Below are 25971 nucleotides of genomic sequence, written 5' to 3'. Positions count from 1 at the left end.
TAAAATACATAATTTAGGCGTTAAAGTGTCTGCTGAAATAAATATAATAAAATAGCATTTCTTAAAGCTAATGAAAAGTACATCAAAGAAGTTAAATGAATTTGAAATATAGTTTAGCAATACATGTAAGTTCATATGGGCCAGCCTTATGGTGCAGTAGTTAAAAAATTTTATCCAGGGAGCTGGATCTCACATGGCTACTGGGGTTTAGGTCATAGTTCCAGTGACTTGGAAGGCAACTTCAGGTACATGTGTATGTGTGCCCAAGACTCTGACGTGATGGAGAGGCTGAGGAAAGAGGACTGCAGCATGACCATGCCCCATTAGGAGGTGCTATCTCTGCCTCTCTGGCTGGCACATGTGCCTTCTGGAAATTGAAAAAAAAGATAATAGAAAATGTGTATGGAAGCGGGGCAGCAGGTGGTGTAGTGGTTAAGGCACTAGACTCCCACATAGCTGACCACAGTTTGAATCCCAGATCTGGCAACTTGAAAATAACTTTGGGCACATGTGTGTGTGTATGTTCAAAATCTCAGGAAGAGGCTGGAGGAGAAGAGATTGCCATATGGCCAGCCTTACTGTGTGTGTGTGTGTGTGTGTGTGTGTGCGCGCGCGTATGGGGGCTGATTTCTCACTTTCCCTCTTTCTATCTCTGTCTCTTTCTGTTGAGTGCACACACCCTATGGCAAAACCTTTAAAAAAAAAAAAAAGGAAAAGGAAAGGTGTATTGTGAAAAAAAAAAAAACATGGATCTTATAAATTTTTGTACTTTAATTCCATTTTTTCCATGAACTTTTGGAAATACTCTTATATTTTACATATCTTTGTGCTAAGCATGGGGAAGCAGTACAGACTGAAACTGATTATTGAATTATGCAAAGTCTTTCTGTGATTCTCAGATTTTCTTTAAGGGAATAGAAAATGACAGGAATATGATCAATCAACAGAAATGGTAAATATGGACATGAGAGTAAACATCAGTGACAAAGAACCCAGGCAAAACATTAATTTTCTTTAAAAAAATTTGAAATCATGAATTGAAGAACTTATATTCTTAATTATTATTGGAATAACTATAGAAGATGTTCAGGCAGAATCAGTGAATTACTTCTAACAGAAGAGCATTTAGCTGGGTTATTTTTAAAAATTTTTTTAAACAGTGGTCTCTATGGATGTTCTTTTCTTTTATCTTCTAGAGTTTCTTCTCTAAGCTGTTACAATTTTAATTTTGTTCAATTTTGTCAAAATCAGTATCTGAAAGAAGTATCTGTTCTCCCACTGCAACATTATTCACAATAACCAAGATATGAAAACAATCTAAGTGTCCATGGATGGCATCTCCATCTCTGTCTTTGCTGCCCTTTCTGGGTTCAGCTTCACCGCCGTGAAGCCCCCCAGTCAGGGGCCCCCCTTCTAGACCACGGTGTTAGTTATGTAGGAAAAGTCTCTCTCTCCCTCTTGTTCTTTTTTGTTCCTTATAAATTATTTTCTCTTAAAAAACAGCTTTCTATCTCCTTGTGCCTTTGTCTTGCTAATTTGTATCTTCTTACCTCACCTAGGACAGAATCTTTGCAGGCATCTCCATCTCTGCCTATGCTGCTATTTCGTGGGGGTGTGCAAGCACTCCATTCAGTTTTCCATTTTTAACTCAACTTTATTTTCTGCAACGTGTTTTCTGCTTTTTTCTCCTTTTTTTGTTTCATTATTTCTTTCTTTTTCTTTGCCTTTTCTTCCTGTTTCTGTTTTTTACTTTCTTTTTCTTTTACTTTACTTTTTTATTTTATTGCTCACCTCTTATCCACTGCCTAGAGAAGTCAGGTACATAGTAGCTAAACATCTGGATATTGTGAAATTTAGAGAATTCTCTGATCCTCACTGTACTGGTTGTATAAAGAGTGAAACTTCCCTTCATAAATTCCATTTCAAAACTTCTGTGATTACCACACTGGAGGACACAGTAGAAGGGAGAAATAGCACCAAATTATTTCACAGCAAAGGGAAACACACAAGCTCACAGTTACAGAATCCTTCTCCAACAAATTAGCCAAAAGATCAAATATCAGAAGAAGACAAAACCTCTGACCTAGAAAAAATTATCAAAAATACTAAGAAAATAACCAAGAAAAATGAGGATAATATATGAGAAATACTAGATACCATGAAATACCCAAACATCTAAATAATCAGTATCACAGAAGGTGAAGAAATTAATAAGGGGCATTGATAATTTATTCCATGAAATCCTGGAAATAAAATTTCCAAGTTAGAGAAGCAGTCAAACATTCAGACCCAAGAAATACAAAGAACCCCAAATAGAATCAATCCAACAAAGTCCTCTTCACGGCACATCATAGCTAGGTTGGCCAAAACCACAGACAAAGATAAGATACTAAGACTGGCAAGAAAGAAACGTCAAGTCACTTACAAAGGCTATCCCATTAGGCTAACACCAGATCTTTCATTGAATACAATGCAAGCAAGAAAAGATTGGGGAAATATATTTGAAGTGTTAAATGAAAAATAATTTCAATCAAGAATACTATATCTGGCAAGATTATACTTCAAATGGGGAAAAAAAGTTAAAAACATTTTTGGATGAACAAAACCTGAAAGAATTTACCAACTCCAGATCAGCTCTTCAAGAAATTCTGAAAGGAGTACTATACCAAGAAAACGAAAGAGACAGCAATAAAAGAACAAAAAAAATCAGCCAAGAATATGACCAACTTAAAGGTAGGGACAAGTCTGGAAATATCAATAATAATGTTGAATGTTAATGGATTAAATTCTCTGATCAAGAGAGACAGATTGACTGAGTGGATTAAAAATCAGAAATCCTCCATCTGCTGCCTACAAGAAACTCATCTCATGGATAAAGACATACATAGACTAAAAGTGAAGGGCTGGAAAAAGGTATTCCATCCAAATGAAAACCAAAAAAAAGAACGGGAGTCGTTATACTGATTTCCAACAAAATAGACTTTAAGACAAAATCATAAGAAGAGACGAAGAAAGGCATTATATAGTAGCAAAGGCTAATTCATCAAGAAGCTATAACACTTATAAATATCTATGCACCAAACTCAGGAACACCCAAATATGCAAACGGAAGACTGCTAGATCTAAAAGAAGAGATAGACTCCAACACTAGTTGTTAGAAACCTCAATGCCCCATTATCTCCTTTAGACAGATTAATGAGACAGAAAATAAGCAAAGAGATCAGGACCTAAATGATACCATAAATCAGATGGACTTGACAGACATCTATAGAAATTTCCACCCAAAAAGCACAAAATGTACATTTTTCTCAGCCTCGCATGATACCTTCTTGAAGACTGATCACATCATAGGGCAGAAAACCAGCCTTTACAGATTCAAAGGCATAGAAACTATATCCACCATCTTCTCTGACCATGATGTAATTAAACTTGACATTAATCTCAAGAAAAACCCTCGAAAGTACATGAATACATGGAAACTAAATAACCTACTTCTGAATGACTTCATGATTACAGAAGATAAGACTGAAATCAAAAGATTCATGGAAACAAATGATAATGAGTGCACAAGCTTCCCATCATCTATGGGACACTGCAAAAGCAGTCGTAAGAGGGAAGTTCATAGCAATTAGTGCACATAAGAAAAAAGATGGAAAGATGGCAAAAGGACAATCTAACATCATGCCTCAGGGAACTGGAAAAACAACAACAACAAAAAATTCAAAAAATGCCAGGACAAAAGAAATAATAAAGATTTGAGCAGAAATAAATGAAATAGAAAATAAACTATACAGAAAATAAATGAAAGCAAAAGCTGGTTCTTTGAAAAGATAAACAAAATTGACACATCATTAGCTAGACTAATTAAGATGAAGAGATAAAGGAACCAGATAAATCAAAATCACAATGTATCAGACAACATTACAAAAGACAATAGAAATAAAAAAAACATCATTAGAGGATACTATGAGCGACTCTATGCCAATAAAGAAAAAAAACTAGATGAGATGGACAAATTCCTGGACTCATATAATCTACCAACATTGAGTTGGGAGGACACAGAAAATCTGAATAGACCTGTAACAAGCAATGAGATTGAATTAGTAATAAATAACCTCCCAACAAAGAAAAGTCCAGGTCCCAAAGGCTTCACTGCTGAATTTTACAAAACTTTTAAAGAAGAGATAAACTTAATTCTACTCAAACTGTTTATAGAGATCCAAAAGCAAAGAATCCTTCCAAATTCATTCTATGAAGCCTCCATCACCCTCATTACCCAAATGGATAAGGATACGACAAAAAAGGAAAACTACAGGCCTAAATTTCTGGTGAATATAGATGCAAAAATTCTCAACAAGATACTTACTAACTGTATTCAACAACATTTAAAAAAATTACTCATCATGACCAGGTAGAAGTGGCAGGACACAAAATTAACTTACAAATACCTATAGCATTTCTATATACAAACAATAAGCAGACAGAGACAGAGATAGAACTAAAGAAAGTAATCCCATTTACCATAGCCAAAAGAAGTATAAGATACCTAGGAATAAAACTAAACAAGGAAGTCAAGGACCTCTATAAGGAAAACTATGAAAATCTTTAAAAAGAAATCAAAAAGGATACAAAAAAGAGGAAGGATCTCTCATGAGGATCCTTCATGGACTGATACAATTAATATAATAAAAATAGCAATCCTACCCAAATTAATCTACATATTTAATGCAATCCCTATAAAATTACAAGAGACATTCTTCACAGATCTAGAAAAGACAATCATAGAATTTGTCTGGAATCATAAAGACCCCATATTGCCAAAGCCATCCTGTACATGAAGAGTGGAGTGGGTGGCATCTCACTTCTTGACCCCAAAATATATTACAAAGCTGTGATAATCAAAAACAGACACGAGGGCCAATGGAACAGAGACCCCAAAAATTAACCTCAAAACATACAGCCAACTGACCTTTGACAAAGGGTACCAGTCAATCCAGTGGGAAAAAGAAAACCTTTTTAGCAAATGGTGCTGAGAAAACTGGGTATCCATCTGCAAAAAGATTATTCTGAATTCCTATCTGTCACCATTAACAAAAATCAACTCAAAGTGGATCAAAGATCTAAACCTAAGGCTGCAAACTATAAAACTACTGGTGGAAAACACTGGGGATACTCTGGGAGACATTGGAAACTCTGGGAGACATTGGAAACTCTGGGAGACATTGGAAACTCTGGGAGACATTGGAAACTCTGGGAGACATTGGAAACTCTGGGAGACATTGGAAACTCTGGGAGACATTGGAAACTCTGGGAGACATTGGAAACTCTGGGAGACATTGGAAACTCTGGGAGACATTGGAAACTCTGGGAGACATTGGGGTAGGCAAAGACTTCTTAAACAAGACCCCCCAAAACAGGCATTAATCCCGAAAATAGACAGGTGGTATTACATCAGATTAAGAAGTTTCTGCACAGCAAAGGACATAGTAATTAGTGTGAATCGACAACCCCTGGAAGGAGAGAAAATTTTTATTAACTATGCCTCAGATAAGGGACTGATAACCAGAATACACAGGGAACTCAAGCAACTTATTGGAAGAAAATTACTAACCCAATTAAAAGATGGGAAAATGAGCTGAATAAACAACTCTCTAAGGAAGACCTATGAATAGACAAAAAGCATATGAAAAAATGCTCAACATCCCTCTTCATAAGGGAGATGCAGATCAAAACCAAAATGAGATACCACCTAACCCCAGTCAGACTGGCATAGATTAAAAAAAAAAAAAAAGATAAGATCTGGCAGAGATGTGATGAAAGGGGAACTCTCCTACATTGCTGGTGGGAAAGTAAATTGGTTCAGCCACTGTGGAGAACTATATGGAGGTTCCTCAAAGCCCTTCAGATAGAACTACTATATGATCCAGCAATTCCACTCCTGTGTATCTACCCAAAGGACAGAATGCTCAGTCGGAAAAGCACTTGCATAACTATATTTATTGTGACATTATTCATGATTCATAAGACATGGAACCAACCCAAATGTCCACAAACAGATGAATGGATTGAAAAAGTGTGGCACATATACTCCATGGAATACGATTCAGCCATAAAAAACAACAAGACCCTGGTATTTGATAGAAAGTGGATGAACATGGAAAATTTACTGCTGAGTGAAGCAAGTCAGGCTATGAAACAGAGACATTATATGTCTCCACATAACATATACTGGAGGACATAAAAGCATTGAAAATTTTTATGGACACTGGGAACCAAGTGGAAGGAGAGTGGAGGAAAAGCACTTGCATAACTATATTTATTGTGACATTATTCATGATTCATAAGACATGGAACCAACCCAAATGTCCACAAACAGATGAATGGATTGAAAAAGTGTGGCACATATACTCCATGGAATACGATTCAGCCATAAAAAACAACAAGACCCTGGTATTTGATAGAAAGTGGATGAACATGGAAAATTTACTGCTGAGTGAAGCAAGTCAGGCTATGAAACAGAGACATTATATGTCTCCACATAACATATACTGGAGGACATAAAAGCATTGAAAATTTTTATGGACACTGGGAACCAAGTGGAAGGAGAGTGGAGGGAGAGGGGAAGAGTGCAAGAAGGGAAATTTGGGGAAAAATGAATTAAAACATTTGTGAGACATAGATATGGTTTGTTGCCTGTTGATGTCATGTACAGTATTATCAACTCGCCTGCTGTGGGGCATATATCATGTTGGGTAAAATCTCTTTACAATCTAAATGATGTATACTGATTGAATGTATAATAATAATAATAATAATAATAATAATAATAATAATAATAAAAGAAAAGGCAAGGGCCAGCGGGTGGCATGGTGGTTAAGACACTGGATTCCTGTATGGCTGACTGTGGTTTGAGTCCTGTTGTTTATTCAGCAGCTTGAAAATCACAACAAATAAATAAATAAATACATAATTTTAAAATAAAAAGACATGATGTATGCATATGGAATGGAATACTATTCAGCCTTAAGAAAGAAGGAAATGCTGCCATTTGTGACAACGTGGATGAATCTGGAGGACATTATGCTAAGTAAAACAAGCCAGACACAGAAGGACAAATATTGCATTATCTCATTTACTTGTGGAATCTAAAAAGGTCAAACTTAGTAGATTGGTGGTGGCCAGAGTCTAGGTTGAAGAAATGGGCAAGTGTTGGTCAAAGGGTACAAATTTTTAGTTATAACATGGCCCAGTGGTGCTTGCTGTTAAGACTCTGTGATCCACAGACCGGGACCATGGGGGAGGTACAGGTTCAACTTCAGTCCAACCTAAAGTCTGGGCAGAGTGGCATGTGTCTGTAATCCAAGTGACTCCAAAGACTGTGACAGGAAAGTAAGGCTGGCTTGGCCAAAACAGCGAGACCTGTTATTTTTTTTTAAAAAAGAGCTGGTTGTGGTGGCACAGTTGGGAAGCTGTCAGAAAGATCATGACAGCAAGGCCCTATTTTAAAAAATAACGCATACATTCTAGAGATCTAAAACATATCAAGGCATTATTAACTACAGTTAATAAAGCATTTTATCAGAAATGTGCATTTAGCTTACTCTTGAGAGTACCCAGAGAAGATACTGCAGTTTCCTACAATATATTCCTATGTTGGTTGGCCACTTTTGTCATAGAGAATTCTAACTCTCCTTCCTTTTAATCCTCACTCATCCACTTTTTTATTCACTAAACAAATACCTACTGAGCACCATGACATACCAGACAAGGAGATCCCTAGTGTCATTTCTCACATGGGCATTTTCCAATGATCGGCCTTTAGTCTGCCTCTCCCTTCTGTCTTTCTCTGTAGCTATCCACTGGTGCAGTTACCTATGTTTTAGCTTTCTAAATTACTAATTTAATCCAGTCACTTCCAGTTACTTAAAACTTGAAATGACTTACTTCTGCCTGCAGATAAATACAAACTCCTCAGCAAGGCATTCATCTCAGTTAAAATCTGTGAAAATTTGGTCCTACCTATTATTTCAGTCATATTTTCTTGACTTCTCTTTTTCCAAACATGCTACATTTAACCAAACGGACTGCTGGCTATGACTCAAACATCCTGTATTCTTTGCTGAGGCCCCTTATCAAAACTTTACACTCTCCAATCCTCTAACTCATTTGCTCAAACAAAACAAAAACCCAAAAACTTGGCCTTCAGGATCCAGTGCAATATTAATTTCTTGATGAAGCTTTTCCTAACTATGCTTGGCAAAATAAATGGATCATTCCACTCTGCTCAGATAGCATTTTGTCTGAACTATTTGTTCAATATCTGTTCATCACTTTTTTATGTGTTGGTCTTACCTGCCAACTTTTCAGCATGTCAGAATCTTGATATCACCTTGATATACAGTATCTTAAAAAAGCTGGTTCATTTTTATGTGCCAGATAGACATTATGATCAAATTGTCTATGCTACCATGTAGTTTTGTTGTTGTCATTATTCAAGTTAAATAAACCCGCGAGCTTTATTGAACTTTAAAAATCAGTAAAAGTGGATTCTTTAGTTTACTGGTTCTTTACTCAAATAAAATAATATAATGAGAATCGTATCACTAGCTGCTCCTCCATGTCCTTGGCTCAGTTCTAACTGGTTGACCACAGTAGATTGTTCTTTAGGTCAGGAACACAGATTCAACTCCTGCCTTTTCAGTTAGATTCTCTATATTTTTGCCCCTCAATTAGTCATCCTATAAAGTCTTCTGATGGTTGGTCCCATCAGAACCATAGATGAAGTAGTATTGATTCATCAGCAATACTAAGAACATAACTCAAATCCTTTACCTGCATGTTTGAGGTTCTTTTTTCTCTCCCTTTTACGGGAGAGGTTTTTGTTATAATATGCGTGTGCTTTCCAGAGAGACAGAGAGAGAGAGAAAGTGAGAAATCACCCCCCAGTGGGGAATGACCATGCTGTAATCCCTTCTCCATTTTCCTCCCAGGATTTGGGGCATGCACTTAGATGTGCCTGGCATGAGTTTCAAGCTGCCAGCTCCAGGACTCAAACAGTGGTCCATCATGTGGGACCTTAACTGCTATGTCACCTGCTGGCCTAGGGGTTCATTTTTGTAGCTATATTCTTAAGTCTATTTCTAGACTCCCAGATCCTGAAAACAAATAAAGATATAAATTGGACAAATATAGCCAAACAACTACAATTCTTACGTGAAAATTAAGGGCTTTTACCAATCAGGGAATGGATAAAAATAAATGACTCAAAAATTTCCAGTATCTTCATGCTCAAGTTAATTAGACAAAGGGATCTGAGAAAGTTTTTGAAGAAATGAAATTAAAGCATGAATTTATTGGGACCAGCGGGTGGTGTGGTGATTAAAGAGTTGGATTCCCATATGGCAGACCACTTTGAGTTTTGGACCTGGTGGCTTGAAAATTATGCTGGGCATGTGTGCATGCATGCCCAAAATCCCAAGAAAAGAATAAAGAATGGAGAGATTGTGGCGTGTTCATCTCTCTGAGCGATCTCTCACTTTCTCTCTCACTGTCTCTCTCTGGTAAGCACATGTGCCCTATGGGAAAACATGTATAGTTATTTTGGTGCAAAAAAATCAAAATCCATACATAGATTTTCATATGTATTTTCTGTGAACTTCTTGAAGACCCCACGTATTGAGAACTGTGAGAAAAAGTGTAAAAATGGCAAAATATAATTAATTAAATTATTCTGGCTTCTACTTCATGTTTTAAATAATCCTTTTGTAATTTATATTTGAAAGCTTGGTTTCATTATCTCTCTCTCTTTTTTAATTGCCAGGAGGTACATGTGCTCTCCAGAGAGAGATGGAAAGACAGAAAAGGAGAGGGAAAAAGCATCCCTCAAAGATGTGTGGTCACACCACATTCCATTCTTTTCCATTTCTCCAACCTGTCCCCATTTGGGGACATGCACACACATGTGTCTGGGGTGTTTTTCAGGCCTCCCAGGGCTGGGATTTGAACCACAGTCAACCATGTGAGACCTCACTCCCTTAACCACAAGGCTATAGGTCAGCTTGAATTTCATTATCTCTTAAAATCTGTAAGAAAATTTAAAAGTGTAAACTCAGACATAATTCTTTTCCCCTCTTTGACCAGAAGTAAATTAAAATAACTTTTTATAAAATCACAATTCATAATAAAATCTTATTAGATCTTCAGGTATCCACAGCTAAGGATATTATGCATGTATTTTCTTAATGATTCATCTCTTATTTATTCCTTTTTTGTACTGTTTTAAATTAAAATATTAAAGGTACATTTAAAAATTAAAAATTGGAAAGACTGAAAAAAAATTGGAAGGATTATGGAACACTTCCATTTTTCTCCTCTCAGAGCATTTAAAGACCCTTGCAGAAGGGAAATAGAGAAAAAGAAAGAATTCATCCTTAGATTGAAAAATGAAATATTTTTAAGGAGGGAAAACTCAGGATAGTTGAGTTTTAGTCAGGTCCCATGGAGGGACCAGTAGTTAGTGTAATGGCTATGTCGTTGGACTCCCATGTAGTCGACTGTTGTTCGAGTCCCGGACCTGGTGGCCATACCCCCGGGGGGTGATTTCTCGCCTTCTGTCTCTCTCTGTCTTTCTGGTGAGCACACACACCCTATAGCAAAAATCTCTCAAAAATAAAATCTTACCATGGTAAAATAATATTTTCTATAGGCAGTGTTTAATTACTGCTATAGTATTAAAAGAAACAATACAGAAAGTGAGGTCAGATTTAGCTTTTTTTTCTCTTTTTTCTTTCTTTTTCTTCTTATCTGCGATCCATCACATTTTAATATTGGGGGCCTAATGAACCTCCAGACACTTCATTTTTGTCTTTACAAGCGTAAGTATTCACAATTCAATTTAGTGAGATAAAATGGTAAACCCGAACTTTTAGTAAAGATTTTTTGTTTTGTTTTGTTTTAATTTATTAAGAGCATGGAGGTTTTTTTTTGTTTGTTTTTTGTTTTTTTTCCCAGTGGAATCCATTATCCTCTTCAAATATGACAAGCCAATAGAACTCTGGCTCCCCTCCCAAGCAGCCCTGGTGCAGAATAATTTCTCTGCCATGGGCTCTAGGCACAGCCATAGTGATGTGTCCACTGCATGAGAAAAGAGTCCAGGCTTTTACTGGAATGCTTCAATGAAAGGTCCACAACAGTAACTCATTGTAAATAACCAAAGATTTTAGCTGACAACTAATTATCTCAGGAAAGAAGCATCCATGTAATAGAGAGTAAGTTTACATCTCTATATAGTATTATAAAACTTCTGAATTTTTACAACTTTGAACTTTTAAATCTAAAAACACAGATATAACATTATTGAGATTACTGAAAATGACTACAGTTCTTATTAAATCTCTCCAAAATCCAAGTTTCAGTACTTATCAAGGTTCTGAATGTAAGCAAATTTCTAAGGAACTATAATTAATGTATCAACCCTAAGCTCATAAGTGTAATGATCAAGGGTAAAGTACTTATTTCTCTTGGGTCTTCTTTTTCTTCATTGTACTCATATGACCTGTCAAAGCTCAGGAAACCCCTAGTACTGCAGAAGAACAGTGTGCCCAGTGACATGGACTCTATAGCTCTCTAAAGAGCTAACAGATCAATCAACAGCCAGGGTCAAAGATTGGGGGATCTTCAGCACTGCCAAAAGATGGGAGTGGAAGACATTATAACTTATTCAAGCACTGTTCTCCCAAGAAACTTTTCTGACTCAGAGAGCTGCCAGAAATAACAGAGAACAAATGGAATCCATTATGGATTATTGGCTATTACCCAGAGGGAGAAGACTTAGGCAGTTTGGTGAAGACAGGATAAAAATCACACAATTGAGTAGAACATGCAGGTTTGTTTGTAGGGGATCCCAATGAGGAGACTTTTGTCCCACACCAATTGGAGAGTATTGCTAAACCAAAATTACAAATGGCCAGTGTTGTGTAGTGACAGCAGACTGTACATGGTACCTACAAGGAGTGTAGCTATATCAGATAAGAATGGGAAGCTCTCTCGATCTGATTTCACACAGATTGTTTTTTTATCAGAGGACTAATATTTCTGAACTCCTGATATGTGACAATGCCACAGTTTTGGTCCTGTCTGATCCAGCCAAAATCATATTATTAAAAGTCAAGATTAAGATTTGTACCAGGGATAAATCTAGAGAAAAGAATTGGGGAGAAAATTCAATCAGTGGCTTCCTACTAGTGAAAAAGACTTAGAATGTAATTTAAAAGCCAAGATCGGTCAAGATATTCTTTTGGGGGCTCTAAGTATATTTATTTTCTCTTTTTGACCCATGCTGCACTTCCCCACATTTAACATTGCAAATTTCACACATCTATAAAGTCATGCAGATGAATTATTTTACCTTTGCCTGCACCTACATCGGGTGGAAGAATACCAGCTTTAATGAAGGAAAACAGAAATAGGACACTATATAGTTAGATGCAACACACCCAGGAGCATGTATAGCAATACAAAAATACTTATTAAAATGCTAAAGCATGCAAGAATAAAGTGTACCGCATCAGGTACAGGGGACAAAGTATTTTGGTGTCCCCAAATTTACCCTGTATTCAAATCCACATATTACTTAAGGTGCATTATGTATACTTGTCTATTATCTAAGGCAGCTTTGGATATTTTAAACCAATTTTTGGATAGAATTATCTGTTTTATTTTTTATGTTATGGAAGATAACCAAATTATACATAAGCAATTCTATACTTTACAGACATGCAAAACCAGAAATATTTTTTATAATTTTCATCAACCTAAAATTTTCAGAATGACTTAAAGTATGAAAGGAAATGTGAATTCCTTTTCTAAATATTAATGGAATTATTCTGCTTTCTCTGTACCACATATATATACCAAGATATTTGTATCTTGCCTTACCAAATACAAAAATAGCTTTGATTTTCTTGCTTGAAAATCTAACTCAATATGTAGGAAAGCAAGTTGTTTTTAGTGACTCAGGAGCAGATTAGAATTATATACATTTATGTGTATGTACATGGGTGTGTCTATCTAGATGTGTGCTCGTACACGGGATATTCCAAAAGTTCATGGAATTTGTGTCATGAAATAACTGTGCATAGATTTCAATACATTTTGTGCCAAAATAAAGTTGTACTTTAATTCCACTTTTCTATAAGCTTTTTGACATACCCTTGTATATGTTTATTATATGTAAGTGTGTATGTGTGCATGTGTGTAGTTGTAGACAGAAATAAAACATTACCTTGAGCTTCAAATTCAGTGTGGCAAATGTTGTAATTTCTCACTCCTATCCTGATTTTTTTAATATAAGTTTAAAAGTTTCACGTAGACTTGAAAAACAAATATAAAATAGCTATTTCAGCATGAACTAAACAACCAATCTGTAATATATCAGATGAGAAACTTGAAATAAGCATTCATGTTACTTGGGTGAGATGGATACTCCATAGTAAGAAAGACAGAGAAAGCATAAACTGAAGTTAAAGAATTTTAGTTTATGATACTTATAATTCTATGGATTTAATACATACCCATCTTACCTTCATCCACATTTGTTACTGCTTCCTCTGTGATTTGACTTCCTGAGCCTGCTGCTGTTTGTGCATAGAAGTAAAACTTATACCGAGTACTGACGTTTAAATTTTTTAAAGTCCATCGTGTCTTGTTGGCAGGAATTTTTAAATCTACCAGAGGGCCTAATTCATGAGTGCTGTTAACTGTTGATAAGAAATAACAAAAGTACATTCCCGTTAACTGCTGTAGGCATACTATTATAAATATATGTGTCAATGAAAAATGTCGAATCTGGCTTCCATGGATTTTTAGACTATTTTACTCTTTGTCTGACATATGCATAACATCATATAGCTACTATAATATGTTACAATATCATATATAGTCATGTACCACATAATGGTGTTTTAATCCATGATGATGATCCCATGAGGAACCTTATAGCCTAGGTGTGTAATACGCTATGCCATATAGGTTTATGTAGGTACATTCTATGATACTCGCACACTGACACAATCACCTAACAAAACGTTTCTCAGAATCGAATCCCGTTGTTAAAAGTAAAGATATAAGGTAATGTAATATAGAATAATGAAATGTAATAAATGCAATGCAATATAATATAATAAAGGTGACTATATTTTCCATTGGTTTATAAACTAGGGGAATTTTATGGGTGATTCACAATAGCATTTTATTTTAGTTTTTGGAGAGGATTTTGCTATAGGATGCGTGCGTGCGCTCACCAGAGAGACAGAGAAACAGAAAGTGAGAAATCACCCCCGAGGGGGGATGGCCACGCCTCAATCCCTTCACCTTCATTCTCCTCTCCTCTCAGGACCTTGGGCACACACGCACATGTGCCCAGCGTGAGTTTAAGCCACCGGGTCGACCACATGGGAGTCCAGCAATATAGCCATTACACCAACTGCTGGTCCCCCTACAATAGCATTTTTTAACCTGTGTGTTTTTTGTGGGTGGAACCATGTATTATTGTTAAGTAACTTCAAATCTTTTCTTCAAAAGCCTTGTGACAAAGGGACTTCTCTTACCAGTTACAGATAATGCCCACCTAATCTAATAACAGCACCCACCTAAACCCCACTCTTGAAGGTCTACATTATTTTACAAATTAGTTCATTTTTAATAGATTTACATAATTTTTCTTTAAAAAGTACAATTTAGAGTCCTTTCTGGAATAATACTTGAAGCCAGATGCGTATATTCTACAGACATAAAGATATAACTGCCTTGTATTTTGAGATAATATTTAACACATCTAAAGTCATCTCCTTCCCCTCCTTTTAATAACTTACTTGGCTGATATTTTAAGGTGTACTCAGTCAAAATGCCATTCGGGTGGCTTGGGGGATCCCATTCCAGAGTGAGAGAATCAAGTGTGGGGTTACTAATCTTCAAAGATGAGGGAGCACTGGGTACTTAAAACAAAAACATAAGTCAACACAAAGGTTTTTGAATGTTTTAAACTGTATTAAAATGATATATTTCACCATATTCACACAATTCATCAAAGTTTTTGTTTTTGGCAACTTGTTGCTGATTCAGCTAAAAACTCATTAGTATAAACCTGTGAGAGGTACTCATTTAGTTATTCTTTTCCTCCTTTTCTCTTATTTTTTCCAGTAAGTTTCATTAAAAACATCATTTAAAAAGACAAGAGGTCTTTGCCTTTATATGGGCCCAAGCCAAATATATTTTTTTAAAGAGATATTTGCTATAAGGCACATGTGCTTGTCAGAGACAGAGACAGAGACAGACAGAGAAACAGAAGCAAGAAATCACTGCCCCCCACCAGAGGTATGGCCACGCCACAATCCCTTCTCCTCCATTCTCCTCTTGAGATTCGGGGCACATACGCACACATGTCCAGAGTGAGTTTTAAGCTACCAGGTCTAGGACTCAAACTGTGGTTTAGACTACGTGGGAATCCAGTGACCTAACCACTACGCCCTCTGCTAGTCTCTACACCAAGTATTTTTAAAGGAGATAGTATTTATTTGATTCATGAATGGTATCCTTATGAAAGCAAGCTAACACTAAGTGAAACTATTCTAACCAGAGCTTGGAATGGAACAAGATATTTTCTGGGCCATTAAAGACTATTTCCTCCAATGAACCAAGTGTCCCCAAATAGCAGGAACACCATGCGTACTGGGCTTTGAGCATGGGCCAGCCTTCCCAGATGTGGAGTCCTTTTTAGCCTGAAACATATGCCTAGGGTCAGGCAGGGCACCAGCTCCCTACTGACCCTGGCAGGCCTAGGGCATGTCAGGTTCTCAGTGGCAGAAGCTAGCAAATTACCTGAGGAAACATGCCTCTTTTCTTTAATTCACTTCCCTATGAGGATACTAGCTGGCGGCAGCTCCCCCTTAGGATGGTTACCACCCTACCATATTCCTTAGAAATGGCACCAGAAACCAGAGAATCATCCTTCACTTCTCTTTGCCTCAATTTTATCCTCTCTTGAGACACTACATCCTGTCAATTCTAACTCCCCAGTCTCTGTGACACCCATTCTCTCTTCTTTCCATCTTCTTTGCCATCTCTCCTCATTGGGTCCTCAGCAGCCTTTGCCTAGAATCATGGCTGGCACATAGTTCTAAGCTTCCCTAACCCAATACATGGCTTTCGATTTTTGGGGATCACACACCCTTTCCAGAATCAGACAGCCATAAACACTCTCTAGAAAAATACATGCGCTGCTATGATAACGTGTATGGTAATATCTTTGACTGGACTAACACACAGTGTATTCATGCTGAGAAAATTCACTTTGTATGCTATAAATATTTACAGCGATTGAATGTAAAACTAAAAAGAAAAGAGAAAAAGAAGAAGAAAAATACACGCACATCTTGCCTACAATTTTCAGGAGCCTCACAGAGCTCCCTAAAACCAGTGATCACTAAAGGATTATAGTCTCAGATTAAGAGCCTCAGGCTGATAGGTTAATGTCTATAGTATCCAAGATTATCCATAGTCTGCATTCTTCCTAGCTGAACTTGCTCTTTTTCTCGTCATTTCTTTTTCTTTTAAAAAATTTATTTATTTATGACAGAGAGAGAGACAGACACACTCTTGACAGGGTCTCCCAATGCCATGATGCCCATTCTCCAGCTCTCTGCTCTTTAGGACCCTGGGCATATGCATAAGCCTGAAATCTCCTTTTTTTTTTTTTTTCCTTTTTTTTTTTTGTCAAGAGAAAAAGGAAAATTTATTAAGAGAAAGAGCACCCAGGGATCTGAAGCTGGAGGTGCTTCAGCTGATCCTACTGAGGAGATGTGATGTATTTATATAGGAGGGATGGAGGGGTAGGGTCACAAGAATGGTGGGTATTTTGATTAGCTTACTTGTCACTGTGACCTTATCAGCCTATCTATGGGTGTCAGCTGCTAGTAAAGGAGGACTCTGGCAGGATGATTCTGGCCAAAGGTCACTGCAACTCTCTCCTTCTTTTTTTTCCTCTCTTTTAAAAAATTTATTTATATTTAATCATGTCTTTACAGTATACATTTCTTTTTCCAACACAAACATCATGCATGTTAGTTAAAACAAAGATATTACTATATAAATTATTATCAGCAAATAGCTTCTCATTTTTTGTCAGTTAAGCATACTTTGACCTAAAGGCTATTCAGGGGTCAATCTAATATTTCCAGCTTTTATCTTTTATAAAAAGAGATGGGGCGAGGGTGGGACAAGGGTTTATGGGCAATGGTCAGTCTTCTAGAGCTGCCTCAAACTGAGAAGGGTCATTGTTCTTTATGGTGATGGGGAAGGGTGTAGGTCCTCTGGAGGTAGGCATGAATATTGTACCCTCTGGTGCAACAAGATATTTTCAGCCTGTTTTGGGGTTCTTGGTTTCTGCAGGACCTCCTCTCCTAAAAATGCTAAACTACATCATCTGAGACACTGCCTGGAATATTTTCAGTCCCAAAACAGGTTCTGAACCTGCAGTTGACCACATGGCTTCCAGCACTAGAGTTCAGTTTGCTACCAACTGCACCACCAGGATGGGCCTCTTCACTCACCATTTCTGTCACATAATTTGCAGTTTCCTGAAGGGGTCATGCTGCTTCATACCTTTATGTCTTCAGACATATTACTTCCTTTCTTCTATATCCTCTAGTCCTCTGGTCAACTCTTCTATGACACTTTCCCCTGAACCATCTAAAGAACCTAAATATGGCCTCTCCATTGAAAACCTTGAGTGGATGGAGCCCAGGCTCAAAAGGCAGTGAGACCAAGGAGGAGTGATATAATGGGATGGGAGTTGGGACACAGGGTGATTTTTAGAGGCCATTGGGCAGCTGCCAACATCTTGAATTCTTCAACCAGAAGCCAGGAGAAAGTGTATCTGTCAAATGCTTTTATAAAAAATATCTAAGGGTCCACATAAGTTATCTAGCCTATTGTCACATCTCACTAGATACAAAATTGAAAACAGGTAAAGCTCATCTTATTGCCTTTCAAATCCCTATCCTTCTTACTGGATGGCCTTCTCTCTCCCTCACCCACCAGGCTCTATGTCCCTCTCTCTCCCTCACCCACCAGCCTCTTTGTCTCCTCCTCCATGCATGCATATTTGTAGTAGCCCATTCTTGAGATTACTTTTCCCTTCTTTTCCCTACCCATTTTGTCAAAACTTTCAGTTTTTAACTCAACTCAACTTTAGAAATTACACACTGAGAAAGAAACTATAGAAGTAAATTACAACTGGCTCAGCCTCAGTAGTGGAGGCAGTGGGATGCTATTGGATGATACCAAAGCCATATGGGAGTCCCAGTTTTGGATCCCAGGTTAACCTGAACACACTGGGCATGCTCACATATTCCCATGATCCTGCCTAGCTGGGAGGTTTTGGAGAGGATTACAGTGTGACAGGACCCTGTCAAGGATACCTGCTTTTGTCTTTGTCACTGTCTCTCATAAAATGAATAAAATAAACTTTAAAAAAAGAGAGGTAAACCACAGTTTATGTAAATATTTTCCTTTTCAAGTATTTTTCTTAGATTATCCCATTTAGTCCTCACACATTTCAGATGACACTACTGAGGCTTAAAGAAATCAAAGAACTTTCCTTAGGTCAGAAACTTAATGACCCAATTGGGCATCAAATTAGCAAGGTTTCAGACTGTGGAAAAACATTTTTAAGTCAAGGGAGAGGATATTTTAGGGCTTCCTTTTGTGTTTTGAAGCCCTCCAATTACTCTAGGCCATGTGAAAGCTGACATTGTGCCAACTTTGTGAGTGCTGGGTTCAACCTATGGAAAAATCATACTTGGCTTCCAGAATATACTGCATTTGGAGGCCCTTCTATCTTGCAAAGCATCTCAGGCTATGCCGTATGTTCCTGAGCTCTTGGAGACATGTCCATCCCATACCTCCTTCTGGAGTATGAAAGACTCTGTCGAGGCTGGCTGGGCCCTCTCCTTTCCCATTGACCACTCGGACATTCAGAGTGTAGTGGCTGAAAGGCTCCAGCCCAGGCAGCATGCCGTGGGTCTTGCTGCCTTGGAAGGTGAGAATCTTCTTCTCAACGTGCCGTCTGTGTCTCTTAGATGAACTCTGTGCCTTCCAGTAGTAAATCTGAAACAGCAAGAACAAATGTCAAGGATACACAAAGGTGCAAAAAGATTACTCATGTTCACAACATCAAAATTATTGTTTCCTCTGAAAATTCCTCTGGTGCATTTTAGAAGAAAATTACTATAAAAAAATCGCTGGGTATTGATTATAAAGCAAGAGGGATGGAAGCCCACAGATAATGAGAGAAATTAAATTAAGACTTTGTGATAAAGCCAGGCTAATCGATTTTGTTTGAGGACTATCAGTAAAATAAATGAAACAGCCTGAGACCTATTATGGTATAAGCAAATGGATGGCAATAGAAGGATTTAAGTCTTTCACTTGTATAAAATATTCCAAAAGGAAAAATTACTGCCCAGTGTTTACATGCTTTTCCAGAGTTAAAACATGTTCTATATATCATTTAGCTTAATCCTCAAAACCACAGTAAACTTTATTATTTTTATTCCTGTAGTACAGATGAGCCTCTGGGCTATTGAGTGAATTTTCCAAAGCCACTTGGCTGTGAAGAGCCACAGGGAACTCACCACTTCAAGGTTAGGGCTATTCTTCTAAGTCAAATTGTAATGCTTAATTAAACATACTTATTTTTTGTATTAAATTATAGACATAGGTTTTAGAGAGATATATAAGGAAAGTCAACATGATATACAGAATCTGGCAATGTTATATAAAAAAAAATTTGACCACAATGTACTACAAAAAGTGACCTCTAGGGGTCAATAGTAACAAGTCCAAGGAGTGACTGTGTTGTGAACGTGTGTGTGTCGCGTGTGTGTGTGTGTGTGTGTGTCTATTAATCAAAAATCTTCATGAATCAGTTTTTCTGTGTTTCTCAAGAACAAATATAATTGATACTAAGAACTACCCAGTTGAGACTATATAAAGATTATACTTGAATTATTTTTATTATACTATGAACTTTTTAAAAAATGCCTAAATTATTGTCATGTAATTTTGTGTGTTTAACACATGTGGCCCATATTGCTTTAAAGTGAGGTTCTGTTCATCATACTCTAGTTTTTTAATTATTATAATAATTTCTCCCATTTCTTACACATATAAATTTTTAACTGGCAGAATGTTAGATCATCTGTGGGAAAAATGGAAAGGACATTTTTTCCCTCACTTGAGATGCAGTGACATTTCAAGTCAACTCTAGTTGGGGGTCTTTAGACTATGGCTCTGCCTGAGGTGATAAACCAGGTGAACTCTAAAGTTCATAAGCTTGTCATAGAATGAACCAAATAACTCCCACTTTCTGCAGTGTGGGCAACAGAGTTATCTGCAGAAGCCTTGGATGCCCAGGTATGAAGGAAAGAACACACTTGCCCGATAGCCCTGGAGGTGTCCTCGGATGCTTTTCAGAGGTACCGGGTCCCAGTGCACCTCAGCTAAGGTACTGTTCACCACATTCACACGCACATTGCCAGGCGCCACCATTGGGACTAGGGAAAGGATAAGGAAAGGTGTAGAAGTATCAACATTATTTTGAATTTCATGTAAAAATGTCACTAGCTCTAACTCATAGTTTTGGCTCAAAGCCCTCTTTGGATTATGAAGAATTGAAGGTGTCATTTTAGTATCTTGTCTATTTGATTTTTTGAGAACAACAGTTTTTTTTTTTTTAAAGTAATCACATTTAACACTCAGAACCTCTTTTTCTTGCATAGCAAGCTGTTTAAATTCAGAGAAGTTAACCAAGATAATTGCCACCTCCTTCTGTTAAAAAGTTATCAGTCAGGGCTGGTAGGTGGCATGATGGTTAAGGGCACTGGACTCCCACATGTGGTTCCCAACTGTGGTTCGAGTCCTGAACCTGGTGGCTTGCTTTCTCACTTTCTCTCTCTCTTTCTCTCTCTCTCACTCTGTCTCTCTTTGGTCAAATTAAGATAAATAAATAAAAGTTAAATAGGGTAGTTCTTTTTTTTTTTTGAGAGAGATTTTCTCTATAGGGCGCATGCGCTTGCCAGACAGACAGAGAGAGACAGAGAGACAGAAAGCGAGAAATCACCCCCCAGGGGGGATGATCACGCCACAATCCCTTCTCCTCCATTCTCCTCTCGGGATCTTGGGCACGCACGCACACGCACCCGGCATGAGTTTTAAGCCACCGGGTCTGGGACGACAACCGCGGTTGACTACGTGGGAGTCCAGCGACATGCCCGATAGCCCTGGAGGTGTCCTCGGATGCTTTTCAGAGGTACCGGGTCCCAGTGCACCTCAGCTAAGGTACTGTTCACCACATTCACACGCACATTGCCAGGCGCCACCATTGGGACTAGGGAAAGGATAAGGAAAGGTGTAGAAGTATCAACATTATTTTGAATTTCATGTAAAAATGTCACTAGCTCTAACTCATAGTTTTGGCTCAAAGCCCTCTTTGGATTATGAAGAATTGAAGGTGTCATTTTAGTATCTTGTCTATTTGATTTTTTGAGAACAACAGTTTTTTTTTTTTTAAAGTAATCACATTTAACACTCAGAACCTCTTTTTCTTGCATAGCAAGCTGTTTAAATTCAGAGAAGTTAACCAAGATAATTGCCACCTCCTTCTGTTAAAAAGTTATCAGTCAGGGCTGGTAGGTGGCATGATGGTTAAGGGCACTGGACTCCCACATGTGGTTCCCAACTGTGGTTCGAGTCCTGAACCTGGTGGCTTGCTTTCTCACTTTCTCTCTCTCTTTCTCTCTCTCTCACTCTGTCTCTCTTTGGTCAAATTAAGATAAATAAATAAAAGTTAAATAGGGTAGTTCTTTTTTTTTTTTGAGAGAGATTTTCTCTATAGGGCGCATGCGCTTGCCAGACAGACAGAGAGAGACAGAGAGACAGAAAGCGAGAAATCACCCCCCAGGGGGGATGATCACGCCACAATCCCTTCTCCTCCATTCTCCTCTCGGGATCTTGGGCACGCACGCACACGCACCCGGCATGAGTTTTAAGCCACCGGGTCTGGGACGACAACCGCGGTTGACTACGTGGGAGTCCAGCGACATAGCCATTATGCTAACTGCTGGTTCCTGATAGGGTAATTCTTTTTTTAAAAAAAAAGTTATCGGTCAATAACATTGACAAGTCCATTCTGCTGGGGGAAAGTAGAAAAGAAACAGCATCAAACACTTACGGTCTTCTCCAGAATGGCCCATGACTACAGCTGGCTCAGGAGCAAAACCCACGTCATTTAGGGCCTGAACTTTTATTAGGTATGGAACAAAGGTCGGCGTGCCCGAGACAATGTATTTGGATACATTCGCCACAACCACAGATGTCCATTCATCATCACCATCTTTCTGGCGCCAGCTAACTTTGTACTGAAGGCCTGGCCCATTAGAGTCAAAACCATTCAAGGGCTACAAGAAAATGCAAATAACCAGAGCTTATAAAACAGATCGACTGTACAACCTTTTATAGGAACATCTAATTCAATTCCTATATCTAAAGAAAGTGAGCATTAAGTCACTAAAACACAAAACATTAACCATTTTCTCCAGGGACCTTTTATGTGTTTTTTTTTTTTTTCACTTATGACGAGATTCAAAGCTTGTTTGGGATCCACATTTTAGAAGTTGTGATTTACTGTCTTGAAGCGGTAGATACCACATAAACCTTTCAAACTCTGGCCACAGCCAAGGATAGATGAGTCTTAAAACATTTCAGTTATATAGATTCCTTTATGTATTCCTGTTTATGTAATAGCACATCATTTTCTATTTTACTTGGAGACAGGAACTTGTGAACTGTTTTCTTCTTTCTTTTTTAAAAATATAAAGATTGACCTCTTATTTCCACCCAGTTTTTATGTGTATGTATGTCTGTAAATATGTGCACTCCCATGTATACATATATGTGTGTATATGTATATATATGTATTTATGAATATATTTAAAATAGGTTTCAAAATTATAAACATAAGTATACCAATCCAGAAAACACAGATAAACTAACTAAATAACTAACTAACTAAATAAATAAATAAATAAATAAATAAACAAGATCAACTTGCCTGCTGGGAATAGCTTGATGTCCTCCAGGTGGTTCTTTATGATGATGACAATATGATCTAACTTTTTTTTTTTGGAGAGGTTTTTTTTTTGCTATAGGGCACGTGCACTCGCCAGACAGAGAGAGACAGAGTGATAGAAAGCGAGAAATCACCCCCCAGGGGGGATGGCCACGCCGCAATCCCTTCTCCTCCATTCTCCTCTTGGGATCTTGGGCACGCACGCACACGCGTCCGGCATGAGTTTAAGCCACTGGGTCCAGGACGCGAACTGCGGTCGACTACATGGGAGTCCAGCAACATAGCCATTACACTAACTGCTGGTCCCTGATCTAACATTTTTTAAGCACGTGTGTGTGCTAGGGATTTTTCTAGCTTCTTTATATGTATCAAAACCTTTAATCTTACAAAGCTGGTTCTGAGATAGGAATTAGACCCAATAAGTAGGTCAATGGGGTAGGGACCCCCCAAAAAGGAGCCACTATGAAAGGAAATAGACACACAAATATTAAGGTAGAGCCAATCTATAAAACAAAGTCACTCTGGTCAAGCTTTTGAGAAGGGACATTTACTGCTTTCACTAGAAACCAAGTATTATCTCTGACTGCTTGTCACACAGAGAGCTTCTTACAACCAGAGCTGTTTATAGCTTGCTTGATCAATCACAGCCTAATAGGAAATGCAACCAGATCCTCTCTGAAGAGTCCTTCACCCATCCTTCCCACATGGCTCTTGGCACCAGGAAGGTTATCTTCCCTTCTGCTATATACAAACACAAGTTCGCCACTGGGCTGGAACACGAAGTCAACATCCAGGCAGAGCATCCACAAATGGATGCTCATTCCTTTAAAGACCACCCTGGGCACTTATGATGAGATCAATAAATTCCTCACCTGAGAGAGATGCACAAGGGGAGAAAAAAGCCCAGGAAACCAAACAAAGAAGTCAGATACTATGACAGACCTTCCCCTGTTAAATATTCATTACCAATCTACAGGATAAAAGTAACACCTAACCTCATACCCAATGCAGTTGTCCTTTTCTGGCAGCTACCCCCCCACATGCCTTCCAGGCATGAGGGTGTATTTCCTTTCTATTAGGAATCTTTACTTTTCTATGAAAAATTTTCTACTTTACCAGTGTTTGTGATTTTTCATTCTGCGTCTTAGAGATCTGGACCTAAAGAACTGAAGATTTTACACCCTGAAGCTCAACTCCTCCATCCTATAGCAGCACTACCTGCAGGCAACCCACTCCCTGGGAGCTCCTTGTAAGCAGCACTAAGCTTGTCAAAGAGCTGGCATTCTCCTCAATATGACAGACCTTTTGCAAGTCACTTCTTTCTTCTCACAAAAAGTCAGCTTCTCAGAGACTGAACAAGCCTAAATAAAAGCAAGAAGCCCAAACAAAGTCCCTCTGACACAGATTAAAAAACCCTCAACCTCAGTTCTTCATCGGCAACCCATTTTCCAGGACCCACTCCCTGCCTGGGAGCTCTGATGTTTCTCCCCTCTCTTAACAATCTCTCCACTTCACTATTCCTTCTCTATGTCCACGTCTCTAATTCTTCATGAGTGTGAGATAAAGAATCCAGTCCGCTGCTGTTCCTGCACTGGGTGTTGGGCCCACACACCCCAACTTCCTGCATCATAATTTTCCTCCATCCATTCTATTACTATTCCCGCCATATAGGTGCCCAATAAATGTGTTAGACAATTTGGCTTTACAGTCACACAGTAGGTGGCAGAACTGGGATTTGCACCCATTTATTTTGGCTCCAGAGATCAAGCTTTTAACTATTACAGAACACTACCTCTTAGATAATAAATATTTTTCCCTAGAAAAAAGTGAAATGAGATTTTAATGCAGATATTACTTTAAAACAAACTTCTTTTTTTTTCACTGTAAACAATACAGAGGAAAGTTAAAGGCTTTGTAACTCACCTTCCACGTAATCACCAAATTGTCAGGCTCTGATCCTAGTCCTTCTACAGCTGTAGGATTTTTATCTGGTTCTGGAAGTTAAGCAGTCACATATATGTCAGCTCTGTTTTTTTTTTTTTTCTTTTTTTTTTCCCCAAAGAGTGAAAAATTTCTATTTATTTTGTATCACAGAAGCCCTGCTTTACCTGCGGCTTTTGTAAAGTACTGTTCCGATGCCTCACTGGGCAAGCTGCTCCCAATGCCATTCACAGCCATGACACGGAAGGAGTAGTTCACATAAGGAGACAGCTTCAGCTGGGCTGTGGTCTGTGTTCCAGGCACTTCGGTTTGGTGGTGCCACAGCCCTGCTTCATGCATTGCATCTTCATATTCGATGATGAATTCTGGCCACAACACAAACCCAAGACAGTGAATTCAGTACACTTGAGGTGGGGCGTGGGGGATAGGTTGCTGCCATCAACTAGTTGGGTAATCTACTAAAAGTAACCAAACAAAAATGATTTTACTGTTAGGAAAAATTTCATTAAAATATATATATATTTTGGTTTCAGGGTTCTATCATTATCCTTAATACTTAAACGCACTCAATGGCATTTGGTGTTCTTTCTCTAGCTTGTTAAGTTATTTTTAAAACTCTTCAGACTGATCAAATTTAAATATTAGGTTGTTGGATTTATTCCTAAATATCTTATACTTTTGGTGGCTATGGTAAACGGAATAACTTTTTTCAGTTCTATCTCAGTCTGCCTATTATTCGTATATAGAAATGCTGAAAAGTCATGACTTTTTTTCTGTTTTTCTATGTAAAATGCATTATGACCTTTCTGACAACCATACACACACACACACACACACACACAAAC

General features: G+C 38.0%; 1 protein-coding gene across 6 annotated transcripts in view; it reads right to left on the bottom strand.

Annotated features, from left to right (window-relative positions):
* NRCAM (neuronal cell adhesion molecule) overlaps window positions 1-25971 on the bottom strand; it is a 99643-nt gene that overhangs the window by 25411 nt on the left and 48261 nt on the right. For 3 of the 6 annotated variants that reach the window (XM_006161132.3, XM_006161133.3, XM_006161134.3), the window contains 8 exons: window positions 25294-25491; window positions 25109-25179; window positions 22289-22514; window positions 21330-21445; window positions 18960-19164; window positions 14871-14993; window positions 13581-13757; window positions 12407-12442 (listed from right to left, as the gene is read on the bottom strand). In XM_006161132.3, coding sequence (XP_006161194.1) covers window positions 12407-12442; window positions 13581-13757; window positions 14871-14993; window positions 18960-19164; window positions 21330-21445; window positions 22289-22514; window positions 25109-25179; window positions 25294-25491 — 1152 coding nt within the window. Of the gene's footprint in view, window positions 1-12406; window positions 12443-13571; window positions 13758-14870; window positions 14994-18959; window positions 19165-21329; window positions 21446-22288; window positions 22515-25108; window positions 25180-25293; window positions 25492-25971 lie in introns of all 6 variants that reach the window. The other 3 variants (XM_006161137.3, XM_006161136.3, XM_006161135.3) reach the window with 2 other exon arrangements.

Source organism: Tupaia chinensis, unplaced genomic scaffold (genome assembly GCF_000334495.1).
Source record: "Tupaia chinensis unplaced genomic scaffold, TupChi_1.0 Scaffold138322_1, whole genome shotgun sequence".
Lineage (NCBI taxonomy): Eukaryota > Metazoa > Chordata > Mammalia > Scandentia > Tupaiidae > Tupaia > Tupaia belangeri.
This window is presented reverse-complemented; position numbering and strand designations above follow the sequence as displayed.